General features: G+C 40.8%; 1 protein-coding gene across 11 annotated transcripts in view; it reads right to left on the minus strand.

Annotated features, from left to right (window-relative positions):
- ank1b (ankyrin 1, erythrocytic b) overlaps positions 1–20,268 on the minus strand; it is an 81,172-nt gene that overhangs the window by 19,697 nt on the left and 41,207 nt on the right. For 10 of the 11 annotated variants that reach the window (XR_011178936.1, XR_011178929.1, XR_011178935.1 and 7 more), the window contains exons 6-34: positions 19,417–19,602; positions 18,918–19,016; positions 18,671–18,769; positions 18,383–18,481; positions 17,720–17,917; positions 17,133–17,231; positions 16,626–16,724; positions 16,174–16,272; positions 15,817–16,014; positions 14,991–15,089; positions 14,740–14,838; positions 14,308–14,505; positions 13,278–13,376; positions 12,819–12,917; positions 12,604–12,702; positions 11,545–11,637; positions 11,270–11,342; positions 11,067–11,087; positions 9,590–9,713; positions 8,626–8,689; positions 8,191–8,303; positions 6,109–6,333; positions 5,557–5,711; positions 5,087–5,298; positions 3,379–3,583; positions 3,115–3,211; positions 2,779–3,007; positions 1,808–1,936; positions 241–360 (exon numbers count right to left, since the gene is read on the minus strand). Coding sequence is in view for 5 of the 11 variants with exons in the window: in XM_069162869.1 (XP_069018970.1) it covers positions 241–360; positions 1,808–1,936; positions 2,779–3,007; positions 3,115–3,211; positions 3,379–3,583; positions 5,087–5,298; positions 5,557–5,711; positions 6,109–6,333; positions 8,191–8,303; positions 8,626–8,689; positions 9,590–9,713; positions 11,067–11,087; positions 11,270–11,342; positions 11,545–11,637; positions 12,604–12,702; positions 12,819–12,917; positions 13,278–13,376; positions 14,308–14,505; positions 14,740–14,838; positions 14,991–15,089; positions 15,817–16,014; positions 16,174–16,272; positions 16,626–16,724; positions 17,133–17,231; positions 17,720–17,917; positions 18,383–18,481; positions 18,671–18,769; positions 18,918–19,016; positions 19,417–19,602 (3,729 nt within the window). In the remaining 6 variants the exon portion in view is untranslated. The remainder of the gene's footprint in view (positions 1–240; positions 361–1,807; positions 1,937–2,778; positions 3,008–3,114; positions 3,212–3,378; positions 3,584–5,086; positions 5,299–5,556; positions 5,712–6,108; positions 6,334–8,190; positions 8,304–8,625; positions 8,690–9,589; positions 9,714–11,066; positions 11,088–11,269; positions 11,343–11,544; positions 11,638–12,603; positions 12,703–12,818; positions 12,918–13,277; positions 13,377–14,307; positions 14,506–14,739; positions 14,839–14,990; positions 15,090–15,816; positions 16,015–16,173; positions 16,273–16,625; positions 16,725–17,132; positions 17,232–17,719; positions 17,918–18,382; positions 18,482–18,670; positions 18,770–18,917; positions 19,017–19,416; positions 19,603–20,268) is intronic. The other variant, XR_011178927.1, reaches the window with a different exon arrangement.

Below are 20,268 nucleotides of genomic sequence, written 5' to 3' on the forward strand. Positions count from 1 at the left end.
AATCCCTTTAGATTAATTTTAAACTAGATATGGATTGATAGTATTCAAATTTTTAAGCCGGGACAAATATTTGAATTAAATTTTTTTTTTAACAAGTCCTGTTAAACAACTTTTGAAAAACTGACTACTATTTCTGAGAATGTCACATAACCAGATCATTTGTTACATCAGACATGGGGAACTTCAAAACGTTTGTGTATATATGTGCATGTGGGAGTGGGATTGTAAACAAGTCCTTACCTTGACACAAGGTGGCATGGTGATGTTGAGGTTACACAGTACGTGCTGCGTGTCCTCGTACTTGGTGCACTTCCGCAGAAAAGACAAAAAGCCTGTGGCATCCTTGTTGCTATCTCTGACCTAGCATAGAGAGCAGATGGAGAAAGACAGACAGAAAAAGAGGAGAGGAAGAATGTGGAGAGAGACAGTGTAGAGGAAAGGAGATCGAAACCAGGTAGAAGGAAGAAGAAAGAGAAGGATAAGCAGAGAGAAATGGAGCAAAGAAGAGAGGAAGGAAGAGAAAGAGAGAGAGGGTGGAAGAGACGGGCACATGAGGAAAGAAGAAGATGGAGCAGAGCAAAGTAGAGGAGGAGGAAGACAAACAGATCGAGACGGGTATTAGAGCCCTCCACAATGTCTTGAGCATGTGGCGCAGTAACATGGGACGAGAAGCAGGGGGGAAACAGGGATGGAAGCAGTCCACAGGCAGGCGAGAGGGAGAGATTTACCTGCACATTTTACCTGGACGTCTGTCAGACCAGACAGTTACAGAGTGACCGTGAGAGAGAGAAAGAGAGACAGTGAGACAGACACGTACAGACAGGCAAGGCCGCAAGATAGGAAGGCAGGCAAAGAAAGTGAGGGAGTCACAGGACATGCAAACAATTACCCAAAGAGAGTCGACTGCTAGAGGTAAGTTGTTTGTTGCGTGGCTACAAGAACACATCTAGCTGCCACTGAGCAGTATACTGTGTGTCATACTGACAGACACACGAGGACAGAGAGATACTGACAGTACTCAAGAAAAAGAATAAACAAGCACATGGAAATACATAAATATGGTCACAGGACAGACAGGAAATGGCTCATACATATATACGCACAGTATGAAAACAGATACACGTGTCATCTGTGCAAGAGAGGGGCTAAAAAAAGATGTCAAAGAAAAACAAACAAATGAAATTACGACAACTATGACCCAAAAGAAGGACCGGTTTTTATAGTGATCCATAATATAATCAAAGGGACAATGAACCACAACAAATAAATTGAAATTACGGTGAAATATAACATAAATAAAGAAAAAGAAAAAGATTAAATTCATACAATTTTTAAGTTCTTTAGAAACAATAATGATCTGAAAACCACAAAGGTGAAAGGATTTACTGTTAGACATTCACATTTTCTTCATACTGTATGAATATATAGGAATAGATTTATTGTTAGTGTGAAATTATGCTGTTATGTCACTCAGGTTGTTGTTTTTTCAGGTGTACTTATTTGGTATAGTGTTGCTGAATGATTGCAGAGAGAGCAGAGCGTGTTTAAATGTGTCAAATATTTACATGCTAACAGTGAGAATAACTACCGGACTTCTGGTTTATTATCATGAATAGCAAACAGACGCACAAAACCACCATGTGAACAGGTTGTTTGGGTGATCAGCAGGGGGGGTGGGGATTACTGACTAACTGGTGAGCGGACCCTTGACACACTGAACCCAACAACAACATAAACATATGATACTGTATGAATACGCAGCAAGTGATAGAGAAGCAGGCGTAGGAACAGTCCCATGGAGACCGACCTTGACAGAGACAGGCAGCCTGTTATCTCTGAAGGCCTGGAAGCTGAAGCTACGAGGCTGCTGAGTGGCCTTCCGGATGGGCACCAGGTTGCCTGAACACTCCAGGTGCAGCGGCATGCCCTCCATTAGCTGAGGAAAATGCCACAACATGCTAAGATACATTGACTTATTAAAAAGGAAAAAAAAAAATGACGTGGCTTTTTTTTCTGCATTGGTACTTGTGAGGGGTAATAAGCTTAGTAATAAACTTATGGTTGTCATTATTCTTCTGTTAAAAACTCATTCATAATCACTTAAGTAATGGGTTGCTGTGTTTGGAGTCAAACTGTCTCCTTTGGTGTGTATTTTAAAGTCTGACCCGGCTCAGCATTGAACTTGAGCAGAAGGTTAAAGGTCAGAGGAGAAGGTTGTACATTTGAAACAATGCTACGGTTGCAGAATTAAGACGCTTACTGTAAGATTTCTATTTCATAATCATTGATTCACGGTTTGGAAAACAATGAGCTGCTTATATCTGACCAATGGTAATTATGTTCTGAAGTCCGTGTTGATTATAAAAAGCTGTACATGTATGCATATTCTTTGAGACTGTAAAGCAGAAATACTGACTCTTACACTGCAAAATAAATACATTTCTTTTGTGACGACAGCAGGTGTTTGTGTTTTTCTTTAGGTATCAAGAATTTTGCAGTTTTTCCACATCATGCTGACTTCATTTATTTTTGATTATTCTGTATATAACCAATTATATTCCTGTTTTTGAGAGTCATTTTTTCAGTTGTTTACAGGGAGTTTGCTAAAACACAAATTTTTGGAAAGATTTCAGTGTAGCAACAATCAAATTTAAACTACTTAAATAATTCTCAAGAAATGATTAAAAGAAATCACGTAAGTAAAAATACGTGATTTTAACTCCGTTCCTTTGTTTTTTTGTAACCTTGGTAACCATCTTTTTCTGCCCCAGTGCTAACCTCAATATCTCGACTGCGAGCCACTTCGCTGAAGTTCTCATGCAGCTCCAGAGTTTTGTCCATCTTGTCATCTGTCATGCAGTAACAGCGCAAGCGTCCCTCACGCGCTTCATTCATCTTGGCAAAAATAACAAACTTGGCCATGTAAGGGACGGCCATAAGCTCCCGGTACAGCAAGTTGGCAAAGGTCACCGCCTCTGCCGTGCGAGGACAATCTGCCAGCCAGAATCTGGACAAAGTTAGGTGGAGAAAAGAGACGTTTGATTAATATTCAGATGTGTGAAAGACAGCAAGGAGGAGAAGCTGACTGGTCTTGACTACAGCTGAGGAGCTCACCTTGCAGAAACATTGGTGGTGAAATTTGCACAGTTGTTGGCGTACATCAGCTTGGTAGTTCCAGTGATGTCCTCCCACTGAGCTGGTGCAGTTCCACCTGAGACATGACAACCTCTGTCATTCATGCCCTGATAAGCCAGGCAACAGATTCCGCCACACACTCTTCAGCAGCACATTTCTGTTTCATACACACATCCAAAAACTCAAGACAATACACAAGGTTATTACTTTATACCGATATTAGTGTCTAAAAATGAATCCTACCAATGACACTGCAGAGAAGGCGCAGGCTGGTAGTATCGCCCTCGCCGGCATCACGGGGACTCTCTCTCCAAGATGGCGGTAAAGGAATGCGCAATCCGATTGGACGGTGAAATTTGCGTCGCCGCGGTTCAATGGTAACCACTGGGCTGAAGGTCGCCTGGTTACCAAGCTGCCGAGTCAGCATTTCATCAGGTATTGGTTGAGCCTGAGGTTGAAGTGGTGAGGGAAAAGCTTAGTAAGAAGATGCTGAAAACACACTTTAAAGGACAAATAGGCTGAGTACATAAATGAAGTGGAAGATAAACGCAAGCACAAATACAGCATAACAAAAGAAGTGGCAGGGAATCGTTCCAAAGAGGAAACAGAACGTGTGCGATAGACTGAAACATCAAACTCACAGACATACTCACACATGCAACAAATTCATATTTCACACCTGACCCAACTCAGATCAGTGCCTCAGCTCGATCAGTGTGGCTCACAACTTAAATCAGGGAACTGAGGAGTGATGAATGGCTGGATAAAAAAAAGGAAAACATAAAACAGACCAACGTAAGGCAAAGCAAAAAACTCAGAACCATGCAGTTTCCTTACGTAACATCTGTGCCGTGCCAGACAATGTAAACAATGTGCACTGGAGTAACCAAAACAACCGAAATTTAAAAAAAACACAGTGTAATTCATCATCATAATGTTTCTGTCATGGAAAACAAAAGTCAAGCGGAGGTGTCGTGTGAAATCAGAGTCAGCGTGAGTGTTTGCCAAGTTCCCATGTGTGTGTCTGTGGAGAGCTGGATGAGTAACAGTTTGCCATACGTTTGCCATACGCTCCTGTTTACCAGGACAGACAACAAGTGATGCAAATGCAGATTTAGATACGGTGTGGTGTAGCTGTTGGCGCTGTAAGTCTCCCAGCTCTCGGTGTATTAAATCCAAAAATGTGCATCCTATATTACTTTAAAAGGCCTAAAAACTAAACCTATTTTGTCAATGAGCTTCTTAGTATTAATGATGACAGATACAAAATATTGTATTAATATACAGTATTCAAGGTTATTTTTGGTTTCAATTCAGTTTCAGTAAAGCAGATTTAATGTTCACTGCGATGAATAAACAAAAACAAATTTATCACGTCAGGACAAAAATGCAAAGCAGGAAAAAATACATTCAGAAAATGTACATGATAAAAAAAAAAAAGCATTAAATCCCTGCTACGTTTCTCTAAACTATATACTGATGCTGGATCAGAAAATACTGAATCTAAAAACAGATTTACTGCTTGTGCTGGATGCTATAACTCAAACAATGAACTTCCTTCAAACATTAAGATTTACAATGATAGGAGAATAAATCGATGTACACATCAAGTCTACATGACTGATGACAGAACTCTGACATATTCAGGTTCGTCGGTCAAACAGACAGAACATCGACTTCAGGAAGAAATCTGTCAGATCTCATCTCGAAGAGACTGAAAGCAGCACAAACATAAAATTGAGGCCAAAGGTTAACATGTTGGCAATGACTGCTGCGTTACAGATGTTTTGTCATTCAAACATCTGTTCTCAGTAATTTCTGTTTGTTGTACCACGAAAATAAACATGGAGGCAACCATGAAGGATGTGGATCTGCACGGGATCTAACACTGTTCTGTTTTCTTCTTCCGTCTTATCCTTCCCTCTACCGTCATTTCATCCCATCTTCTTACCTGCAGGCCCAGCCTCACTCTCTTGGTGACAGCAGTCTCGGGGAAGATGGCATCGACGTAGGGCACCAGTTTGCTGGTCAGCCGGCCTCCCTCCGGCCCGATGAGGTCGCTCTCCTGCTGAATGCGGGAGACGACAGCGAAGTAGAGGGGGAAGTCGGTGGAGATGATTCGACGGATTCTCTTCTTTTCCAGCTCATCATGACTCTCCAAGTCTATGACGAAGTGAAAGAAAGGAAAAGAGACACAGAGGGATCAAAAGGAGAAGGAGGGTAGTGGTTAGAATAAATATCTGGTTAAGACTTTCAGCCTTTAGTGGATATGAGAGAAAGTGAGTTTGTGTGATGCTCTACCATTTAAAAAAAACAAAACATGTCCTGTCCTGTAACTCCAGGGTCATATATCAAGATTTAGACTTATCTGCAGCCATGCAAGGTTTCACAGACAGAGACATCCATTACTATCACACTGACCTTCATCCATGCCATTGAGAATAGTTTCCAGCACTTCGTCGCCGTAGCGATTGCGATGCTCCTTCCAGACGGAGCCATTTTCACTGCGGAGGACGACGAGCTCTCTGTCCCCTCGACCCAATGAGGCGAAGTGAGGGATTTCCACTATCACTGGTCTGTAAAGGAGCAACAACCTGCATCAAAAATCTCATCTCTAATTGGTTTATGGGTTTGTACTTCATACAACATCATTGCTTTGTTTGAAATAGGAAAATAAATAACTGGGGTTTGCAACAATTCTCTTCTGCAATATTGTTATTGTTGGCTTTTGCCATAATTTGATTCCCGATACTTCTCATTATGAACATTATCTGGCACAAATCCACAAACCTTTGTTAAAAAAAAGTTATGTTCGAAAAGTTCTGGCTTTTCAATCATAAATATGTGTTGCAGGAGACATTAAATTCACAACGCACAAATGCACAAATGTCGCACACCAAATAACTTTTGCTGGATTTGTTTCATACACGAGGCCAAAAACAGTAAATACACAAAGTTTGAAGTTTGACTCACCCGAGGAACTGCATACTGGACGGCCCCAGGGAGATGATCCGGCTCGCGAGGCCCTCCCCCTCCACCAGCGGAGGAGGTGTGGTCAGTTTCTGGGGTTTGACGAGACGGCAGGTGATGCGTGTTGGTGCAGCACAGGTCCGAGGAGGGATGATCACTCGCAGGCCGTGGTGTCTGCTGCCTCGCATGGAGCCTCCTCGAGCGTCCACCATGAAACTCACCAGGAAGCTGAGAGTCACACAGGGATATGGTGAATTAATGTTCATATGGTCACTTAATTACCTTTGAACTACATGTTATTAGAGGGCTATTATCAATAAATAAAAGAGGACAGAAACACATTTAACAACAGATAATGGGCTTTCGTGAGGGGAAGTCTTCCCACTGAATGAAACAGGAAAGAGTTTTCCATTTGTGGTTTATTCAGCAGTTTGAACTGATCTGGTCTCTATCTGTTCGTGCTTTATGTTGTCATGACGAAGACAATAATTAATTGTGTGGGCGCCCTTTTCATTTGGTTGTCTCAATACGGCAAGCCAGGACAGGCCATCTGGAGTGGCCACAAAGTTCAGCGAGAAAGACATGAAAAGAATTAAAAAAAGGAGTCCCATGCTGTTTGATCCTGCATTAGACAGGCAGTTTTATACAGGTAGGTGTGTGTGTGTGTGTGTGTGTGTGTGTGTGTGTGTGTGTGTGTGTGTGTGTGTGTGTCTGGCAGGGTGACAACTCTCATCTCATGAGTTCATCTTTTCTCCTTCACTTGATATTATGCTTTTCTAATGCTGACTCATCGTGCTGTGCATAAAACATGATGCGGTAGACTTAACAAATTAGCATTACATTTTGTCAACAATATGGAGCTTGTTTGATAAACCTTAAAGGTACCATGATTTATAAATTCAGACTTCCATGTCTTATTTTGTTTATAAAGCAAGTCGAAGTGCCATTATACTGTGAAAGTATCCAAATGCTCAGTCCACAGAGAAATGCTCATATTCAGCTGTGCTGTTTGGACCTCAGTAAGTTTGCGATGTCACAAACTTAAACTCACGTCATATGTGTGCTTTCAGCACGGCCCACTGTCCAACCATTTATGAGGAAGAAAATACCAAGTAGTCATTCTGTCGAGGAGCTAGTGACCCAAGAAAACCTGTGATTTACCTGGGTGTGTGTCACTCAGAAAAGAGTCAGCCAATCAGAAGAGATGGTCATTGACATCAATGCACCTTAAAGCCACAGACACAAAATAGCCAGAGAGCTCCAGAGAGAAGCTTAAGACGGGAAATGTTATATTATTTTAAGATAGTTTTTGGTATTTAAAACTGTAAAAAAAAATGGGTATCAAGACTTCAAATGAAACACCAGAAAAGTGAAAAATATGGGAGCCTTGTGTAAAGTTTTGACTCTCCCTGTAAACACATGGATCATGTATGTATGATCAAAGTTTACAGAATAAATCCTGGGTTATATTAAATTTTAAAAAAAACATCCCCATGTCTGTAATAATGTTGTGAGTGGAGTCATCTGTCAAATAAGTCAAACCATCAAAGGTGAATGCACTTCACTAAGTGCTGTTTTTACAAAATGGTTTACAAAACACTTGCATGCACACACGTCCCAAGGGACTCAAACCACCGATCCCTGCAGCTAGCGGACAGCCCACTCCACTACCTGAGCCACAGCTGCCACCATTAAGGATGATCAGCGGTCATAAAATAGAAAGGATGCTTGAGCAGAGTGCAGCATTAACTCTGCAGCCCTGTGTGTGTCATCAGTCATACGAACAGGGCCTTTATCATTTAAACAGAACTACCTCTCTAGGTTAAGAGGAGATCCCTGTTTCACACACAATATAGTTGTGAGCAGACATTCAGAGTATTTCTTATTTGTATCTTAACTCTCTCTATATGTATGCTGTACTTTTAAAATACATTTATAATGCTGCTAATTTCCCTGATTCTGCTAAAATCCCTTGTTCATATTAAGCCTGGCAAGAGGCATCAGTGAGTAACATAATTTAACATAAATCAAAAGAAAAAAAAAAAAAAAAGGATTAACATGCAGCAAAATATTTGATTAGCTCACCCAGTGTGGATGGGGCTGGCTACGGGGCTGACATTGTCTGAAGTCTCCGTAGCCGGACTGCTTGGGATAAGAGAGTCTTCATCATACTCCTTTGGCAGAGGGATGGGGGTGTGCTGAGGGCAGTGAGGGAGAAAAATGAAAGGCGGTGAAAAATTGAGAGGCAATAAAATAAGCATGACCGAAGAGATAAAGGTAGAGGAAAGTGGGAGGGGAGGACGGAGGACAGATAGACACGAGAAAAGGAGAGAGGGAGCAGGGTGATAAGACAAAAGAGAAAAGAAAGAAACGGGCACAGAAAATCAGTAGAAATGAAGACATCTGAATTCTTTTGTAAGGATGTCACATCCTCAGATGAATATCTGTCTTCCAGAGGATAAAGTATCACATGCTCACAAAATGTAATCCACATTTTAAATGTCATGAGTTAAGCATTACCTGATCCAGCATAACGGTCTCCGGGGACACGCAGGGGATCCTGGGAATAGCAGGAGAATACGGCCTGTGGTAGAGGAACAACACAAGACAAGCAGTGGTGTAATGGAACAAATTAATAATACTATGCAGCAGTACATAAATACTTTTGGGAGCATTGGCACATTACTTGAGGTTTTATATTCCGGTCAACTTTTACTTTAATAAGGACTACATTTCCTGAATAAAATATGGACTTTTACTTTAGTTACTTTATTACTAAAAATCAAATCAGGAGAAATGTGATAGCCTGAAGATACAGACTGCACACCAGCAGGTCTGGTGTATCAGGGCTCTTAGCTTACAAGCTACATCATTGGTAAATCACCTTGATGTACAAAGCCCCAGTTTAGTTTCTATTTCTACTCCAGCCCAGGTATGACAGATGCTGGCAAGTTGCCACAATATCATGGAAACTGAATAACATTAGTCCTGTTTTTCACTTGTAGCCACAGTGGCCCCAGTTAACGAAGTGTTAGAGTTGTTTTAGAAGAATAAACTCCATAATTCAAAAAATTCTGACCGCTTGAGTTTTTATATCAACAAATAACTTTTGGTACTTAACTACAGTGAATATACAGTAAAGAGACTTAAACTAATTTACTAAAAGGGGACTATAACCTCTACCAAAGTCATTTTCTGGGAAGATATCTATACTTTTACTTAAGTGTGGCTTTCAAGTGTATATACACCACTGAGGACAAGAGACAGTGGCTGAATATTACTCTCTAAAATCTAATAAAATCATTTTATCTCATTCTGCTGCTTATCATACTAAAGGACAAAGATAACAGATCTATGTCAGTAATCTATTTACAAGCTCAATTGCATTAGTATGTTAATTATACATGAAATTTCATCCAAACCAGTGCAAAAGTCTCAATTTAGCACCTGGTCTGTAGTCACGACCCACAACACAATGACTTACGTGGTCCCCATACCACCCTCAAAGTCTCTGAGGCTCTTCTTTGGGGAGAGGAAGTCATCATCCTGGTCCTTGAAGTCATCAAGCTTCAAATAGCGCGCTCCATCCATGCCGAGCAACTCGTCTCCTGTGGGCAAAATAAAAAAGGTGAGAGAGGAGGAAAAAGAGCAAAGATTGAAAAAAAAAACAACTGACAAAGAACATGTTGCGAAAAGCACATATAAGGAACTAAGAGAGTAAAGGATGAGACCAGGGAAATACAGCGCAACATGATGCTGATCTCAACTCTCAAATCTCTTAATCGAGGATAAATCTGCCAGTGGAATTCATTTTTCCTCAATACATTTTGACTTGTTTAGATATTTAAGACAGTATCATTAACAGAGACTGAGCTCTCCACTTCAAATCTATATTATGTCACTGGATTTAATCCACAAGGTAAAGCAGTGACCGTTACACCAACATCCCTCCCATCCCTTCACCTTCACGAAGACACAGAAAAAATGGCAACAAAGCAATTTCAAACATTTTAGTCCAAGCGATGGAGTCAAACCGACAACAACCAGAGCCGATGGAAACCAAAGAAGAGGATCGGTAAGACAGTGAATATTAACACAGTTTAAGACACTACATTGACAGCAAACTGCAAGGCACCTGGTGACAGCTTTTTTTTTTTTTTTTTTTTTTTTTTTTGTGAGCATGCCCATTAATGATGAAATCACATGTGGTGATGGTTGTTTCTGTGTAGGAGAAAATACCTCAATTATTAAAAAGGAATGATGAAATAATACATAACAACAACAGCAAACGTATATAAAGCACTTGACAGGGCAGACATGTTTACAGACAGTTTAACATCCAGTCGAACAAGCTGTTTAGGAAAACCCAAAAAATGTTAAAGAAGAAAAAAAAGCAATAAAATGAATTAAGTATAAACATGGACAAAATATGTCGCAAAATGAAGCCTGCATATGAAAAGGGTTCCAAAATTATTTGTTGAAGAAAATTACAGTGATCTTTAAAACAGAAAGAAGACTACATAAACAGCCACCGCGCTGGTGTTGCTTGCAGCAGAGTGTCACAGCTGCGCCGCAGCATGTTTTAATCAGCTTATAGATCAATTAGGCTGTAAAAGGCGGGGAGTAACAGCGAGGCTGAATTGAAAGGGAGCCGTTTGTCTTTTAGACGCATAAATATTGGAGTTCTGTCAATTATGAGCCCGCGAACAGATTGAACGCTGGTAAAAGGAAAATGTTATGAATGTCATGCTGATGAGAAAAAGACCAAATTATTATTTTTTTTAAACAAATCTCTAAACAAGAGAACAAAGATAAGATAGAGAAGAACAGACAGGGCGGAAGTCGAGCGGAGAACTGATTAGAAAGACAATTAGTGACACAGAGAAAATGAGAACTGCAATGAAGGCACAAGTTCACGAGCCACCGGACCGGACAAGGCAGAGATACACACACAATCCTACCTAATGTTAGCTGGGCAACCCCTACAAAACAAATGGAAAAAGGGTGTTAAAACAGTCATACATATTTGGATTTAAATTCATGGTGGTACTTCAATGTGTCAGTGTACTTCCCATACAGTCTTCTTCTACTAAATGTGAGCTGAAAGTAAATTATCAAAGCTACAGAGTTGATGGGTTTATCACAATCAAATTAGACAGCCTACCTTCATCCTCTGAAACATCCAGAATCTCATCTACTGTCTCGGGAAAACTCATCCGATGTTTCTCTGTGGTGATCTGCGAAGAACCAGAAGCGACAGAGAAAGGAGGGAGATGGAAAAGATGGAAAATGCTGATTTGCAAGAAGGTGACAGAGAACTGACTGTGATTAAGACAAGACAGGTATCTGATTGAACATCCGAGTCATGGCGCGTGAAGGCGATGTCCTCGCATGCTGGTGTAACCGTGCGAACCGTGTGTGATGTGTTGGGATGCTCACCGCGGAGACGGACTCCTCGGTAACCAGCTTCAGCACGTCAATGACAGAGATGTAACCCAGCCGTTTGGCAATGCCCAGAGGAGACGTCCCGTTCTACACGCAGAGAGATGATAAATGTCAATAAAACTATTTCCATAGATTTTTGCCATTTTTAAATAAATATAAAGAACGCTTTATTTTATTTAGCTGGATAATATCATAATGTGATAGAGTTTTTGTTTGTTAAAACAGACAAAAACACAGAATGAATGAATGCTTGATGGTGCGCATAAACAGTTTAATGAGGCAACTTCAATAGAGGAAAACATTTAACTGATATTTACATGAAAACTGCAATGCACAGACTGCAACAAAGGACATTTTATTAGATTGCACTTCCCTGAGCACCAACAGAGAATCGACACACCACTAAAATATAAACAAAACACCTGCAGTCAGCGTGCCAATTGCATTTTCTCTTCAAACTTGTGTTGTGTGATAAAACAGCACATTTTAGAGTGGCCTTGTGTTGTGACCAGTCCTGCATCTTGATGTGCCACACCTGAATTATTCTGACAAAGGTGAAGCGCTCACTAACATGAATTTAAAAAAAAATTTGGGTGCACAGAAGAACTCTACGATGTTTTATTTCAAACTCATTACAAATGGGAACAAAAACAGAAAGGTTGGATCTATATCATATTCTACTTTTATTATTATATACTGTGTGTGTGTGTGTGTGTGTGTGTATCGTTAAAATTCTTGATGACTCACTCCAGGTGATGCAATAGAGGGGGTATGACAGTGGAAAGTATATTCTCAACTTCCTTTCAGAATGTGTAGGAGAGCTGGTTGACATGGTCAGAGATTAAAAAAAAAAGTGTATTGAAAGGTATTGGTTTTACAAAAGTATGTCTGCCAACCGAGCCCTCTAATTGTGCCATATAACAATGTATGACATGTGATGTATGCATCATGACTGTAAAGGGTCTTTCCTCGTTCATTCTGACATTATCTGAATGATCAGAAATTACAGTGTTTGCGGAAGTTTATAACAAGGTATCCTTAAAAGTGGCTCACCGAAGTGATGTCGTTGGGCTGAGCTCCGTGTTTCAACAACAGGGTGACAATATCGGTATGGCCCTGCTGGGCTGCCTGGTGCAGAGGGGTGTAGCCCATCTAGGGAAAAAATAAGAGGAAGAAAAGTCAGACAAAAGAAGAAACAAAAGAGCAGCGTTTCCATCAATGATGATAATATTAATAATCATAATAAAAAACTGTTAAAAGAGTTTTACCCTCGTTTTGCTGTTCACGTGAGCCTGCTGCTGCAGAAGGAACTTCACCATCTTGATGTTGCCATAGTGACAGGCCACATGAAGGGGTGTATAACCCATCTGAAACAAGGAAACATCTGGCTGTTATTCAGTAGCTTTATGCATGCCATCTAATCGTGAACATGTGTAAACTCTTACAAACAACAGAATACACAACCAAAAAAAGGTAGCATGCAATAACAAGCTAAGAAATAATTACGCATTGATCTAAAAGATGAAACACCTTCTACAAAACACAGTGTACTAAATATTCATAATCCTTAATATGCAGTAAGTATTTGACTGTCCCGCAGCTATCATGAAAAATTAACAGTTTCCAGCAGCAAAGTGGAATAAGCTAAATCGGTGTCATGTTTTGACTCGTCGCATTTAATACCTGCTTTATCATTCTGTGTAGCAGTGGATGGTGGTGTAACTCACCCGTGAAGCAGCGTAAACGGAGGCCCCCTGTTTGACCAGCGTGTCAGCGATGCCCACATGACCCTCCTGAGCCACAAGATGCAGAGGGGTCAGTCCGTTCTGAAACACACAAAGAATGACCGAGAAATTAACGAGGTGTCTTTTTACACTGTATTTTAGATACTGTTTCAATAGTCTACAGTTTAATAATCTAATAACCAAACTTATTTTCCCCCCCAAATCTGTACTTTGGAAGATGGAAAGCTGTACGAGATGTAATCAAAAAGGTCATAGACTGCACCCATAACAACTAAAAACTGTTTCTGATAGTCATGTGGCCGTCAGCTCCTTTAAAGTAGCCCACTTGTGCAGAAAAACAGTGTTCCCAGCGCTCCTGCCACGCTTGGACCGCTCCGTGGTCTGTAAGCATATCATGCCCCATTTGTCATTCCCATTGGATCAACTCCATGGTGTCAAAACGAGGACCTTTCAGCCTGAACTTCATTTTGGGGAACAGAAAAAAGTCGGGGAGAGACAAACACGGTCAATAGAGGAGATAAATAGCTGGGAAATCAACAACTGTGTTGTAGTGGGTGAGTTTTCATGTTGAATGTTTTAGAAGAACATCATAGAAGAACTGATTGTGATCCTGACCTGCTGTACTTTCTTTAGTCTTGGATAGTGATGCTCTGCCTGTCTTGAAATGCAAATGCAACTCAAAACACCTTATTGGGCTTATTTTTGGAGCATTTAAGTTTTTTTTTTCTTATTTTATAATAAACATTGTTGTGTGCTCTCAGTTTTCAGTTTCAGTTCAATGGTGAAATCACACATGCTCACGTATCAGTAGTCACAAAAAAAATGTGTGTAACTCAGGTGCTAATGTGGATCAGGTGACGTAATTTAGAGCACTTACTTATTACTTCCACCTGCTCACTGCACCTTACTGTGCTCCACTCACGTGCAACAGGAACAAAAACTTTCTGATTGGCACTCGTATCAAATTGCACTCCCTTGGATTCAAACATTTTGATCCATTCTAATATGATACCTTATTTCCTAGATTAACGTTGGCCTGTTTGGTGATGAGCAGCGCCACGATGTCGGACCTCCCCTCCTGTGAAGCCAGGTGCAGGGGCGTGATGCCTTGGAGGGACTCAGAGTTGGGCGATGCCCCGTTCTGAAGCAGACAACTGGCCACCTCCATCTGGTTCTGCTTGGCCGCTATGTGCAGGGGAGTGTAGCCGTTCTGCAGAGACAAACAAGGAGACACAAACAAGAGTGGATATCGATCCTCTTACCTTGTTCATGTCTAATTTAATTAATTATTCAAACTTGAATGCTGTTGTGAGAGCACTTGTGAGTTCAAAGATTGCTCTAATAGGTTGGCCTGCTTGTGTGAGTATATGTGCGCGCACACACACACACACACACACACACACACACACACACACACACACACATATATGTGTGAGCATCTTACTCGGGCAGTGCTGTGTGCAGATCCTCCCTTGCTGACCAGGAGTCTAACAACATCCAGGTTGTTGTGATGGACGGCCACATGAAGGGGTGTCAGACCGTTCTGTTAACCACACACATATATAAACACACACACACACACACACACACACAAAGAAACATGTATATATGAAACACATACCATGGTTATCAAAGCTGACAAAGCAAACATTATCTGAGTCTGCTTCCCTGTTACACAGGCACAGACGGTCTCACCTTGCCAGCTGCATTTGGGTTGGCTCCTCTCTCCAGGAGGAGCTCTGCCACATCCACCTTTCCATATTTAGAGGCCACATGGAGAGCAGTGAAACCTTTCTGCTCACAAAAACACACACACACACACACACACACACACACACACACACACACACACACACACACACACACACACACACACACACACACACACACACAGATAAATCTCAAGATTCTCATTCATCCGGGTCACAATTAAATCTGAATGTTATCCACGGGCAACTGAGTTTGCTTTAAATTCCTGAAGACTTTTCACCAAAAGGCTTCTTCAGTTCTGACGGACTGGAGGGGGAATCCCCACAAGAGGGGAAAGCCTGGAAATCTCCCTTCAGTCAGTTAGAAGTGAAGAAGCCTTTCGGAAGAGAGGTGAAAAGGCTTCAAGAATTTCTCCCGTCTTCTTGTCTTCAAGCAAGTCCCGTTGCCTTTGGATAACACAGGGGAATATTTACTGTACATCCAAGTGAAAATATAGTCCATAATATTTTAGGTTTCTCTTCTGCACTGTGTGAACTAACACTAATACCTAACCGAAATATAACTCAACATACAGAAGCACCATGGAGGAAAAAAATAAATTTAAATTAAGCACATATTGTTTTTAAAGTAACCTTAAAGTCAGACAGATAGATTTGATGCACCGGTTAGTTCAAAACATAAATAAAGTCAGTAAACATAATATTACAAGTGTTTTGTCAGATGAGGACCAGTTCACACTAAAATGTTGTTGCAAAAACTGAGCATTAATCCAGATGCAGTCATTTTCTATATGTCTTGCTGCCTACTCTACCTTTGTCATCTTTATTTGCTGTGCTCCAGCATCCAGTAATATTCGAATGGTATGGACGTGTCCCTCGCGTGCGGCGATGTGTAGGGGTGTGTGACCTGCAGTTGTAGCCGAGTCGGGGTTGGCCTTGTGCTCAAGGAGCAGCTTGACAAGCTCCTTGTGGCCCATACGGGCCGCACAGTGTAGGGGTGTCTGGTCATCCTGGGCACCGAGAAGTGGGGACACACAGGTTTTAATTTGTGTTTTAAATAGGAAATAAGTTACCACTGAGCAGCGGGACATGAAATAACAACAGCAACAGTGACCTCCCCAAGACCTAGTGGATGGGAACTGAGATGCAACCACACAAACAGCTCGTACCTTCGCCTTAGCATCTACTTGTGCTGCGTTCTGCAACAGGAACTGGGCAACTTCACAGTGTCCTGCTCTGGAGGCCATATGAAGAGGAGTCTCCACTTTCTGATGAAGAGAAATACACACAACTAGTTTGTCAAAACACATAAGAGCACCCTAACTGTGTGTATGCAACTGAGGTTTTCAATGTATTAATAAATAACTAAATATTGTTGACAACTGACAAGTTCAATTTGGATCCAACTACACAAAAGCATAATTTGTTATTTTAAGCTTTATTTACGGTACAAACATTGTTTTTTTTTTTTATTTTTATTTGAAACATATATTGTTTAGATCCACCTGTAATAATGTTTTTTTTTAAAGCTTTCTTACCTTTTAGTTGTTCATGTTGGAAAGTAATTTAAAAGAGGAATAAGTTAGAGTGAACTTTTTGGGATAGAAAAGTTTCTTCTCACCACATTGGAAGCATTGGGTGAGGCCCCTCTTTGGAGCAGGTTCTTCACTATGTTCAGATGGCCCATAAATGATGCTACATGAAGAGGAGTGAGACCCGACTGTGCACACAAACAGACAGGAAATATCATCAAGACTTAAAATCAATGAGATTCGAGTTTGATAGCGACATCTGAATGGCCTACAGTCAGTGAGTTGCTATCAATGATGGTTACAGCAGTTTGTACAGTAGTTGACCAAATTATTAAGACTCCCTGTTAAAGATCATAAAACAGTCGCACATTTTTTAGAGGGAATCTATCAATATAAGTAAATATGAAGCCATCGATTCGTCATTTTAAAGTCATACAAACAACACACAAGTTCGACCACCGCTGCACCTCCAATACGAGACAGAAACTAGAGACAAAAACAAAGTTCTTTATGAGTTCCTCTTGGGGGAAAACGTTTACGTCAGAGTGGACATTTGTTCATTTTCAGGATTTTCCCTCATGGTCACGTCGTCTCACCTCAGTGACAGCTTCTAAGGAAGCAGAGTGCTTAAGCAGCAGGTCCATGGACCGCATGTGGTTCTTCTTGCAAGCAATATGGAGAGGTGTGAAGCCATTCTGGAGACACAAGAGAGAATAGTTCAGAACTAAACATGTGAACAATGAGGCAATGGTGATTATGATTTTTGTTTTTTAAATTGCTTTTTATTCTTTCTACAGTGATATAATTTACAAATATCTCCATATGTAAAAAAAAAAAAAAAAAAAAAAAAAAAAAAAAAAAAAAAAGCTACATGAAAGCAAAATTCCAAAGTGGATAATATAGAATAGAAATCTATGAATTTGTTAAGACCTCAACTTTAAAAATAATTAAAAAAAGGAAAGGCAAAGCTAAGTGACCTGAATTTATTTCACCTTTTAAACATCAAGAACATTCAAAGTGCCTTACACAAAAATGTCGTTCCTTACACCATGAAGATCACAAAGAATGTGCTGTCATTTGTCATTTGATCCAACTTGATGACCTTAAATCTTTTTTGTTTTAAAATAATCTGGAAAGAATTTTTTTTTTACCAAAAAACATCCCCAAAACATAAGGTACTCACCAGAGCACGTGCGTTGGCTTTGGCCCCTTTGTCCAGGAGAACTTTGGCCATGCGATGGTGACCACAGTGGGCTGCTACATGAAGAGGGGTTAAATGGTCCAGTGTGATGTCATCGATTTCGGCGTTGTATTGCAGGAGCTGCCTGACGCAGTCCATGTGATCCCCCTGAGCTGACATGTGGATCGGGGACAGACCGTTCTGTGGGGCGGGAGAAATAACAGCAAAGAGAAGGTGGAGGAGACATGAGACAGACTTCTCACTATTGCCCAAAAAAACAGTCCTTGACTGAGTATCTGGACTGAGTTACTGATGAGTCCAGAGTGGATAGAATCAAGTCAGTGTGCTACAATTACGTGCAGATAATCTTGCGGCAATAATATCTGCTAAATATGGACATCGAAAGCCAATGAGGCTCAGATGTATGCAGGATGCTCAGTAAACAGAACATGCATATTGGATGTTAGCTAATTTGCCGAAGTTGGATGAAAGTGTGTCTAAGTTTCTCACAAATTGGTTATTTCTTAACTTTCAGTGACTGTCTGATAGCTGTAATTAATTTCATGGGAAAGATTCCCAACAGGAAACCTTAATGATCAGCGTTGATTACAAGCTGTAGAGGCATTAACACAGGCACAGTGATCACAGCATGTCATTAAAATCTACCTTGGTTTTAGCCTGGATGGGAGCACCGTGTTCCAGCAGGATCTCAATAATGCGAACGTGACCATTCCTGGCGGCGCAGTGGAGAGGCGTCAGCTCGTCCTGCAAAGAGACGAGTCCAGAACGAGAGGGGAAATGGAAAGCCATTAAACAACACCAGATACAGAAATGAGCAAAATCATCTGAGAGGGTATTAACCATGCTTACTGTATGCAACAAAAGGCCAGACTCAGAGCGTCAGATAACACAGCTGATTAGTGCAGATTACAGTGGAGCTGAACAGTACACTACCTTAGTTTTGGCATCAATCTGTGCTCCTCTGTCCAGCAGTAGTCTGACCATCATCACGTTGCCCCTCCTGGAGGCTATATGAAGGGGCGTGATGCCATTCTAGAGAAGCAGGGGCAATAAATAAGTCAGATGCGTCACCATCTGTAATCAGGGCATCTCTAAAGTCAAGGCAAAGGTATAATAGAGGCTGGTGTATGAATATAATTATATAGAAAAAAATGTATGTCCGTTTCTGAGATAAACTGACCTTGGGGGTGAAGTTTACATTGGCTCCTCTGTTCAGCAGAAGCTGGGCTACACTCATATTTTCATAGTGAGCTGCAATATGGAGAGGTGTGAAACCCGTCTACAGAGGAAGAGACACAACATGCGAGATAAGGACTTTTAATATCTGTCTATATCCCTACTAACAACGAGGATATAAAGTGCACGATGCAGATAACACACAACAATTCAGAGCAGAAAGAAAATATAAAAAGACAGAAGAATTTACATTTACTGTTATTTTCATAACAAACTATATTTGTAATTTAGTAATCGTGAAAGTTAAGAAAGCTGCAGCATCTACCTATTTTCCTTTATTTGTTTAGAGACTGAAACAAGTGTTTGTTTAATTCATATAAACACATATTGCTGTCATTCCTGTATATTTTTATGCTGCTGCAACCTATTTTTGTATTTTTCTTTCAGACTGCACTGTCAAGTGAACCATCCCAGCAACACACACAGTCTCAGTGAATGCACACCTTGCTGAGTACGTCGGGGTTGGGGTCGTTCTGCAGGAGCACTGCGGCGGTGCGTGTGTCGTCGTTTCGTGCTGAGATGTGCAGTGCGGGCAGACGGACTTTGCCCTTGGTGCCGTAGTTGATGAGCAGCGCCACAACGTTTTCATGGCCCTGCTGGAGGGCCACTGCGAGGGGAGTGAAGCCATCCTGAAGAAGAGGACGACGAAGAGATGAGAGGAAGAAGAGGAGAAGGTGGGCAGATCAGGACCGTCAATTGAAGGATATTTTAAAAGCATTTTGTTTGTTATCAGGTGAAAATAGTGTGCAGCATATAGTGATTCAACTGTGTGCCCTTAAAATGACAAGGAACTACTGTTTTGCTGTGTACACAGTCTTTTTTTTATTACTCTTACATAGTAAGGAAGCATTGTTTCTCTGGCATTATTATAAAATGGTTTACAACCTTTGAATTGTGGGGCTATTGTGCTTTCAAACTTAATTCAGAACGGGTTGATGTCGTTCGAAAACAGTGGCAGAATTTTATCTTGGGCCGATAATTGCTGAGGTATTAAGAGGTGAGCGAGCACGACTACGGTACAAAAAGAAAAAGAGTCCGGGAACAAAAAACTGAATGGAGATGATGTCAAAAATGTCACTGTTACATAACAAACAAAGGGAAATTTGTGTCCACCAGATAATGATCCCGTCATGTTTGTTCATAATTATAACTGTCACAAATGACAGCTTTGGCATTTGCAGTAAATTTGCTTGATACCACTTGCACTCAGTAATAGACCAACCTCTTTTTTAACTCCCACCCCTCTGATGTAAATCGCTATTTGTGCCCTCTGCAACAAACACTTTTGTTTGCAG

This window comes from Embiotoca jacksoni, unplaced genomic scaffold, assembly GCF_022577435.1.
Source record: "Embiotoca jacksoni isolate LCO1_2020_lvr unplaced genomic scaffold, fEmbJac1.0.p SCAF_10, whole genome shotgun sequence".
Lineage (NCBI taxonomy): Eukaryota > Metazoa > Chordata > Actinopteri > Embiotocidae > Embiotoca > Embiotoca jacksoni.